Source organism: Pleurodeles waltl, chromosome 3_1 (assembly GCF_031143425.1).
Source record: "Pleurodeles waltl isolate 20211129_DDA chromosome 3_1, aPleWal1.hap1.20221129, whole genome shotgun sequence".
Classification (NCBI taxonomy): Eukaryota; Metazoa; Chordata; class Amphibia; order Caudata; family Salamandridae; genus Pleurodeles; species Pleurodeles waltl.
In genome coordinates, this window is record NC_090440.1 from 1,123,629,286 (window position 1) to 1,123,639,773 (window position 10,488).

The 10,488-nt window shown below is 39.5% G+C and overlaps 1 protein-coding gene across 1 annotated transcript in view; it reads left to right on the top strand.

Annotated features, from left to right (window-relative positions):
- The window catches only part of UBASH3B (ubiquitin associated and SH3 domain containing B), a 574,305-nt gene extending 570,801 nt beyond the window's left edge, over nt 1-3,504 (top strand). Inside the window, exon 14 of the mRNA XM_069224422.1 lies at nt 2,201-3,504. Coding sequence (XP_069080523.1) covers nt 2,201-2,338 — 138 coding nt within the window. The 3' untranslated portion in view covers nt 2,339-3,504. The remainder of the gene's footprint in view (nt 1-2,200) is intronic.
- The last annotated feature ends 6,984 nt before the right edge of the window (nt 3,505-10,488 follow it).

Genomic DNA, 10,488 nt, shown 5'->3' on the forward strand with positions numbered 1-10,488 from the left:
GAAATCTTAGAGATTTCACTGCACCATTTTTTGCTGCTTCCCTATTTTAGAATGCCCTCCTTGCATACATTATGCCTGGCACAGGTATAATGTGGCGCAGGGGGTTACAAAGTGGCACAATGCAAGCATTGCGCCACTTTTTAAATATGGAGCGGGGAAATGGCCTCCTTAACACCCCCCTTAGCATCAAAAACATTATGCTAGGGTGGCGCAAGAAGGTGCAAGAGCCTTGTAAATCTGGCCCTTGCAACTTTTACTTAATTCCCTCCCACCTCCCGCTGACTCTTGTTGTGAGGAGTGATATTATTAAAATATATTTTCTCGCGGGATTCCATATATTGTTTGTCCAATTCAGTGTTATGCTACAGATCCCGGCGAATCAAGAGGTTTTGGGCCGAGATTCTTCTAAAATAATATTTAAAAGGATTTCCAGGTTTTTCTAATTACTGCTGGAGTTCCATTGAGGCTAGCAGTGTTTTGATGGCTTTGCAATGTATTTTAGCAGGCTGCTTTAATTGCCTCAATCAGACCAAAGAATAACATCAATAATCAATGGCTGTAAAGAGTAAAAACAATAGAGTGATTAGTTATTCTAGGTAAGAATGTTTTACACTCTTGTTCGCTGGCTTTAAGGCTTTAGGCTCACCAAGGGTACAACAGTTCAAGATGGGGCAAATACATATTGATCGGCCATTATAAACAATGAAAAGGTAAGGGACAGATTTTTGATAAACAGCCTCATGGTAAATAAATCATCTGCATGGGCCTAAGGTTTTATGGGCTGTAGATTTTTTTGAATGAAATGTGAACATGCCGAATATCCAGTTTGATTTTACTGTGTGAGTTTGTAGAATTTAGGATATGTCTTTTTTCACCTGAGTCTAAAAGTACAACCCTAGAAAGTAATTCTGTGTAAGAAAAAGAGAGATTAGACGTAGCCTATTACGTTTTCGAGCCATAATCTCAGTTATTTACCCTTCATACATTTGTGGGATCGAGTTACAGACGAGGGTAATTAGGGGAGGGTGTTATTGCTGTTATTGCCCTGCAGATGTGGGCAATAAGGCTTTTACCACCCCCTTCCCCAAGACCCCAGAAGTGAATTCAGCTCACCAGTCCAAGGGGAAAGAGGGCACTTGTATAGCTCCAGCTGTTTTAAACAAGCTGGTCTCTGTCGCACTGTGCTGACCCCTTGCCAACCCTCACTAAAGGGAATGTAAGCTCCAATAGCGAATGGTGGGCTTAGAGCTCAGCCATTGCTCATCATTGGTTGGCCTCATTGCCACTCTTCTTTACTTGTCTCATATTCGTTAGCGTATGTGCACCTCCCTTCCTCATCCTCTGTTTGTCCCTCCTCCGGAGCATGGATGCATTATTGTGTCCTTAAACTGCTCGCTTTTGAAGGCTCTACTTTCTTCTTTTTGTTTAAGTTCTCATTTGTTTTCCATCTGTATTCCTAGTGTGCTTCTCTTTCCCTCTCCAAACTGATCTCCGCTGCCCTTGTGCTTCTTCTCACACCCCTTTGTGATGTACTTACCCTTGTTTGCTCCACAATTCCTTGTTGCTTTCTCACCTGGGTGCTTCTGCTTCCTCCTAGCTCCAGATGCACGGTTGCTTTTCTCACTCACCCTCTGTTCTCTACGTTGCTCTCCCTCTTTGCTTCCCCCTGCCCTCCGTGTTGCTTCCCATCACCTACATCCTCCATATTGCTTCCACATCCCCATGTTGCTTCTGCTTCCACCACCTCTCCCTGTATAGCTCATGCAGCCCCCCTCCCCACATTGTTCCACCATGCGCTTTGCACCAGGTTGCTTTGTGTCGCCCCCATCCATGTGGCATCCCCACCACCACTTTCCAAGAAAATGTTTTTTTACTTTATTTCTTTTATTTGTCCATCCAAGTTGGATGGACTAATAAAAAGAAAAAAAGGAAGCTGCTTCATTTTGTAAACAAGTGCGCCTACAAAGTGAAGCAATATATATATATATTTTTTTTTAAGTAGCTTAGCAGTGCTGCACAGCTTCAGGGGTGGAGTATAGCGTAGCTAACAACCATTGACAAATCCAATAAGTGCCAGAGGCGAGATACATTGGCATTGTCAATGGTTGTTTTTTTGCTACTAGCTGTGAAAGCATGTGTTTATATGAAAAGAAAAACATTTGTTTGACACTTATTGTGAGTCTTTATGTTTTCCCCACAGATTCCATATTTGGGGTTTTGTGCCTGTGAAGAGCTCAGAGACACTGGAATCTGGCAGTTGACGGACCCACCCATTTTACCCATGACCCATGGTCCAACTGGAGGCTTCAACTGGAGAGAGACTTTACTACAGGAGTAGATGAAGTTAACTCTTGCCGTTAGAAATATAAAACACGCCCTTTGGAACACGTCAGTAAAAACATTCAGTGCGCATTCTGGTTCCTGATATTCTAGTATATCACCTTTAAAGCAAATTGAAGCAAAACATTATATTGTTAAGTTATACGAAAATGTAAGACTTTTGTTTGCCTTTACAATTATTTAAATACACTCATGCAAAGGTCGGACTTAAAACATTGGCCTAGAATATGAAGTTTTAAAAATCAAATATATGGCATTGCTGTTTTATAGGAATACTCTTCTTTGAGAGACCAGTTAGCGGGCACTTTTCACTGTTGTGTGAGCGGGCAGGCAGGAGCCATATCATGTCAGCTATGGAAGCAACATTTGAAATGGTGTTTTGTTGGACTGAAATTATTAATGGTAAGTTTTTGAATGAAATGCTATGATGGATCATGGCAAGTGGCGGTAACACTACCCACTGCACATCAGAGCATTAAAGGACGCTTTTTTAGAGAGTTGTCTGTGTTATAAGTAGTAATTAGAACATTGAAATGCTGGGGGCTCCATTGAAAACAATGGAGCGCTGCAGGCTTTTACTGGCCGGTAAAAGCCCGCAGCGCCAACATTCCAATGTTGGCTTTGTTCACAGCAACAGCTGTGAACAAAGCCTCACGGAGCCCGAGGGGATTTTAATCCCCTCGGGCTCCTTGAACATTTTTTTTTTAATAGAACATTCTGCCCTGTGTGGCAGAATGTTCTAATAGCCTTAGAACCCGCCGTAGCGGGCTCAACCGGCTATTAAAGTCCCTCTCCCTTGTTAAATGCCCTCGCCTTGGGCATTTAACGCGGGGAGCGGGCCTTTAATAGCCGGTAGAGCCCGCTACGGCGGGTTCTAAGGCTATAGTAGTAACCTAAACATACTTTGAGAAGTCCTGTTGGCATTGTTAATTATAAAAAAATGACATCATAGAGCAAACATAGCAGTACAGTTCTACACTTGGACTGTCTACAGGATGAATTAACGAATGACCTGTCCAAGAAATTAACGAATGACCTGTCCAAGAAATTAATGAATGACCTGTCCAAGAAATTTCAGTCTGCTATGCAAAACAACCTTGAATTTGTTGTTCACCCTACAGTGGAGAAGTGAAAATAATCTGTCATTTTCAAAAATGGGATTCCAAAAAAACAGCTGTAGAGACTTAAAAGAAAACCTCGCTCCTTCATACTCATGTGATTCGTTTTTATGTGACGGTACCCAAGTTTTTTTTTTAAAGAATTCACTGCTTACTTTCACCATGAGCGCACTCCTACCATTGGTACTGCCAAGTGTTTAATTTGCAAATTAATCAGCGCAGGGTCCAAAAAACAATTCTTAGGTGATAGCTACTGAAGCTAGCCACCTCCATCGCAAATCAAGCACTGTGCCATTCCAGCACAGGCATTGGTCACTGCCATGGATTGTAACCGAGTCCAAACTGAATGCAGATAACTCTTAGACTCTCATCATCAGTGCCCTGTTCTGCGATGCAATAATTATCGTATCAGATAAATTCCATCATCGGTTGTCAGATTTTATTGCAGTGATAATTTGTCATCTGTTACAAATTTTGCCTAAAAATTGGCATAACAAACAGATTTTGGTGCTTTGCATGTCCCGGTATTTACCGGGTATTTGTTACCCGGTATTGTTGTCAGGTTTTATCTGGCAAAATTTACCTAAGGAAAATTGCAAGGATAGAGTATTAACTGCAAAAACACATAATACCAGAATGTGTAGTAAGGACTGTTCCACATTTGCGCAGCGTTGGATCCCACAGCCTCCATCACTATAGATGAAGGTGCCAGTTTTGGTTCATGGTGTGAGTCAAGGTGTTTAATGTGAACTACCAGAGCCCCTCTTCAAGGAAACCAGCTATCACCAACCGTTTATGAGCAGTTCACACTGGCAAGTGTACCTTTTGACTCTGTGTGGGCTGCGGTCAGTTTATGAGATGAGGATCACCAACCTGTTTTCGGGATGATTAGTCCATCCCTGGCTTAAATCTGAGAAGGGTAGGCAGCAAGTCAGGCTGGTATGCTGTGCAGCATCTCTCTCCTGCGTGCTGTGATTGGGCACAGAAGGGAACAGCAGTATAAGGTTTTTATCTATTTTAAGGGCCACAAATGCATGTTATGCATGTGACTAGCATAGCCACGGTGGTGTTGCATACATTAGCAGCATTGAGTTCTTTAGGATTCACCTGCGTAGTGGAGCCACAAGCAAACAAAAAAGTATATCTGTGTGTGGCCCTCATCACTCAAATTAAGCACTGCTACATACATTACTTTGAACTTTCTTTACCTGGACTGCTGCCTACAGAATGACCTCAAGAGCAAGTACTAATGATAACCACCGGTAAACCACAGGCAAAAAATAAGTACTGCCTTTGCAGAACGTCAAAATGACTATTGTACTCTATGCATAACCTATAACTGATCATTTGAAAAGCAAACTGTAATATCAATTAAGCATCTCAATAATGTAACCAATCAGCGTTTTTGGCAGGTTTTGCTTAGAAGCCCCCTATCAGCACTATTGAATGTGGGAGGTTCAGAAAACCGAGACTGCCTAGTTCTGATTCCATGTCAGTCGTCTTTCATTCACTACCAGACACTCCCTGCCCCTTTATCTCACCTTTTAAGGCTCCTTTTACCATTTGTACCCCTTCTTTCTCCATTTGTCACTCTTTTTCCTTCTTCCACTTCTTCCTTCTTTACCCCTTTTCTGTTTTTCTGTCTCCTGCTCTGGGTCAAGGGTCAAAGTCTAATGAAGACAAATAAATGCTGGTCTTGAAAATGAACCCCTTGCTCATATTAAGCACCCCATTCAATGCACCTAGTGACCAAACAGTGTTTCTTAGTGAGGTTTTGAACATGATTGATAAGTCTGTGACTTAGGCCCTCATTACGAATTCAGCGGGAAAGCCCTCCGAGTTTGGCGCCGGCGGTCAACAAAACTGTCAACACAGTGCATGGGCAGTGCAGGGGCCCCGAGTCACCCATTCTTCCAGCCTTTCCCTGGCGAGGTAAACCACCAGGGAAAGGCTGGTGGAACCTGACACATTATCCGGCAGGCAGCACTGCTTGCAGAGTTGCACTGTCGGATATGTAACTCTGCCACCACCAGGCTGCCTGGTGGAGGAAGCCTGGCACTGGTGGAGTTACAAAAGTGGCGGTTCTGCCACGTCTATTATATGTCAGTCTGTGTCGTCATGCCGGTGGCGGTAATTACCGCCACCGCCGACATGACGGCCCAGACCGCCATGTTCCTAATGACTGCCCAAGTCTGTAGAAGAGCATTTTAAATTCTGGAGAGGCATGTGAATTGTTATTGTGTCAATTAGGTGTGTCTTGGACTAAGTACACTCAACCTTTCATCCTCTGGGTTTGAGAAACCGGGTATGAATAAATAGGGTAACAACCCGGATTTTAAACCAACTATAAATGTCAAAGCAATAGTACCAAGTGCTTTATAAAACAGATATTCATATTAATATTATTGGAATCATAAGTGAGAAGAGTAATTATCATGGGCAATCAGAAATATACATGCTTATATGTGAAGGCAAGCATCTCTGTCTTCTGAAAGACACGGACTGCAGAAACAATACATTTTTGCTGATGCGGTCAAGAAGTGTCCAAGTTAGGTGCAGGAGTCCTAGAGTCATTCCAGATTTTTAGGATAACAACTGGCAATGTAAAACAGTTCTGTTTGGATATACTGTGCAGTTTTATCTTCTTTGGATATCCTGAAAACAGGTAAATCATCTGGCCCTCCCGAACCTATGTTGGACATCTCTAACCAAGACACATGCAATCTATCCAGATGTTGAAATGTAGCTTGTAACTTTTTTTCTGTGACAAAATCTGCAATGTTATCAGAGTATATGAAGTAATTGTGCTTTACAGATGATTGTTCCCATTGCTCACAGGTGGAAGAGGAAAATGCACCACAGGTTATTACAATTAAACAATATCATGTCTTGTGTACATAGGTAAATCACAAAACTGCTGGTTAAATCTGCCTCTGAAAGAATCAAAATAACAATTAAGGTTGATACTTTGATGTCACCTCAGTCTGACCTAAATCTTTTGTCATCAGAAATCTATTTTGTGCAATATGTCTTTAAGAATTAGAATATTAGAGTATGATGAATTGTTTTTAAATGTATACTATGTATATGTTATACAGGCCTTCCATATACTGTAATTATGCACACTGATCATATCAAAGATATATATATCAATGTCAGGGATGTAATGTGTACAACAGCAGTATAACTGCAGCAATATTCTTGCAGTAATGGTAGTTAACTTCGAGAAAAATGTTTTTGGCAATTTAATTAAATTATTGAAAGTGTTTAACTGTTTTGCCCCACCACATAGGTGCAAACATTTCATTTAAAATTGACAATCAGACCAAAAAAGTGATTTTATTATAAAAGGTTGCTCTTGTTTTTGAATTGTTAGTATGACTCTCTGTAAATCATCACATTGTAGTGTCAACAGTGCAACAGTAAAGGGATCTGAGACATCTGAAAGGATGATCCTTAATGTCTGCTGTGTACTCAATCAGTAGTACATTTCATGCATCTTTCCCTGGTTTTTCTTGTGGCTCCCCGAAATCCAAAAACACTCTTAACATGCAGCTGCATGCCTTGGTTCATATTTCGGACTCTTCACAATCAACATAGTAATACCCCAACAATTATATAACGTAATAATATCCTAGAACACAAAATAAAACAATAATGGAACAAAACTATAGAAATCTGAAAAAAGTTCATTAACTATGAAAAAGTATACATTTTCATGGTGTTATTTAAACAAACGTTTTTATGTTTTAAAATATTAATGGTATCACTAAACGAAGGGAGCGCTATGGGTCTTTTTAATGGAAGTGTTATACGACTGAAATTTCCTTTTAATGAAAACAACTCTTTAAGTTACAAAAGGACACTTGGGGTTTCAACTTGACCCAGGTTATTTTTGTATTTTCCAAAATGTAAATTAAAAAAATGTATTGGGTTATCCCCCATTATTATTTGTTCACTCTCTAATATATAGAAGGACAAGAAACATTTTGTAGTCTTGGGTTGCTTTAAATTATGTGCAAAAAACATTATTTCAAACTTTTTTTTCTATTTTTACCTTGTGTATAAAAATACATTTTAATTGTTTTTTAATGTTCAGCTGTCTTGATTTGATGTCTTTATCTCTCTGGTGTATTTTACAAAGAACCATAACACCTCATGCTCTTGAGAGTGATCATATCAACTGGATGGTTTTTATATGCAAAAGAAAATGCTGGTCAGTTCCACCTCTCATGCCACTGAGGCAGCATTAAATGTTACATAGAACACATAATGGTGCCAGTTAATACTTTCAGCAGCAGAGGCATAGTCAGAGACACCAGACTAGAAATAATGACTATTTCATTTAAATTAAATTAAGTTCAGCACTAGCCAAATGTTATTCACGATTTAGAAATTCAAAGTGAGCTGGGAGAACCAATTTCTATCATGTAGATGGTCAACATACGTTAAGTTTCATGTGAATTAAATGAATCATCAGTAACTAAAGGTTTCCATTAAATGCAGTTTCTACTAGGTTGGGCTTAAATCCAGACGGGCTTGTAGGAAAATCGAAAGATGTCCACGCTCTGAAGTTTTAAATGGCGCCTCCGAGACCAGGAGGGTTAGATTGTATGTCGACACTGGCCTATTAGGAAATTTCTCAGTTTCACTTTAGACAGGTTGCACTCTGTGCAGATACTAATGCAACAGCGTTTAAAAAATCATCATGTAGATTATAGGTTTGTTTAAATTCTGTACATAATTCCATCGCCATTATAAGCTATAATTGTTTACAATTTCTTTGAAACAACAGTGTGGAATAAACCTCATGGATACTTAAATAGCAAAATAATTGCATATAAAAAATATCAGTTGAAATTAATTATAACATAAACAATTAACTAGTAATTAACACAGTGCCTTTCATTAGTAGCATTACTAGCATACATTCTACCATGCACAAGTAAGCACAGTTAGAGGACATATTCAGGCAATGAGGAAATATGTTCAAAAAGGGCCATTTCTGCCAAGAAATTCGGATCCCACATTTTTTCAATAGATGAACTTTCAAACTTAACAGGTGGACAAATACTGCTGTTTTTAACTTTCTGCAAATAGTCTGCATCTGTTAATATTTTTGTTCAAGTCCTACACTGTATTAGGACATTGTAAATGTGTCAAACTATTTGGTGGAAGTTTCAGAGATCAGATATTAGTTGTTCCTATTGCTCACACAAAACTCTTTCCCTTGTTCTGATCTGATATTTTTAAACGATTCATTGGTCTTGAGTTTTGCTTCCAATTTAAATTTAGAGCTTTTTCAGAGTTGGATTAAAGTGTAATTCCTCTGGCAGTTTCAAACTGAACTGCCATGTTTTTGATACAGTGGCTTCTTTGGACGTTTACGTTGTATTGTTCTGTTCACTTGTGTTTACATTAATTTACCTGACGTCAGTGTCCACTAATTAGTGGCATGCTTCCGGGGTTCACAACGAAAGACGCAGAATAGAAGTAATCTATTCTGAAATATGTTTAAATGCATGCTTACATAACTAAGTAGAAATATACTGAAAGTGGAAGTAGTAAATGTTTTCATATTTAAAATGTGCTTTAAACTTCCCAAAATAACACCATAAAATGTAATAGATCAGTCTCTTCATTACAGAAAGAATGCTATGTATACTGCCAGTGGTATTTCTCAACCTTAGCATAAGCAAAATAGCTCCAATACATTTACATTAGACTTGGAAATTCCTGATGTGTTCCAGTTGGCAGCTCTCGAGTTATAATCAACTTACTGCTACCAGCACACTCCACTAGGGTGCTTTCTGGTTCATTCCTTCCTATGTTTCTACTGCTGAACTCTCATTGTGGAAGCTTACCTCTGATCAGTTGTAGCACTCTTCCAACAGTGAATGTAGCTGACCAACTGAGATGGGGACGGAAAAGGCTCAAGGTTAAGGTTAGATGGTTGACTTAAAATTATTTAGCATATTTAGCCTAGGGTGGCATTGGCATGTATATAATCAAAGTTCTTAAAGTCCTAATTGGGCTCCGCTTTAGGAATGGGAGATTTAGCCTTCTGTGGCTGCATTGTGACGAGGTTATGAAACCATTCATAGCATTGACACAAAACATAGCATTACACAATCAATCAGACAAGGGGACATAACAAAAACCCACACCAGCTATCAGTTTATGGATATGATATGTCATAGTAAAATACCTTTTTCTTCCTCCATGCTAGTAGGTTATTAATACTAGTTTTGCCATATCTGTAAGTAACAAGAAAACACATTTAAGGGCTCTGTGCATTAACATACCTCAGCCATTTCTGTCGTACTGGAAGGGGATTTCTTCCACCTGCTTCTGAGTGACCCCTAAGGAACCATGGAGATTTGGGGGTCTAGAAACAATGTTACAAATGTCTGCACTTTATCACTTCCTTATATAAAACCACACAATAGGGCTACACATGTCCAGTGTTTCCTGGTATGGAAAAATGCAGCAAATATCTATACATCGGGAATGTAAACACATAGGGTAAAAATAAGAAAAACATAGGGTAAAATGCCATAATCACTACTTAACTCTTATTTTTCCTCCAGCGGTGAGGCATACTAAGAGCTTTACAGGGACCCCCCTCTTCATGATGGCGAGGTAACCAAACAATAGCAAAACGCTCAAAACAGCTCGTTATTCCATAATAATACTTGCAAAGGGCACATAAAACATTGTTCTACTAGGAACTCTTATATTGCTGCCTGCCCTCAGACCCTGCTGCACTTGTCACCAAATACATACTTGCCCCTTGCAACTCCACACCCTCAATGGAATCTGATATGTACCAAAGCACATACTGAGTATCTGAGGGGGTTCCAAACTAAAGAGCCATGGAAGCAGGAAAGTGATCTGCTGTACAAGTAAATTCAAAATAATCTTTGAAGGGGGTACATGTGCACTAAATAAGGATGTCACTTAAGAGCAATTTTATTACTGTAATGTTGAAAGCTTTTACCCATCTAAGTTTAATACACAGAGTCAGAGA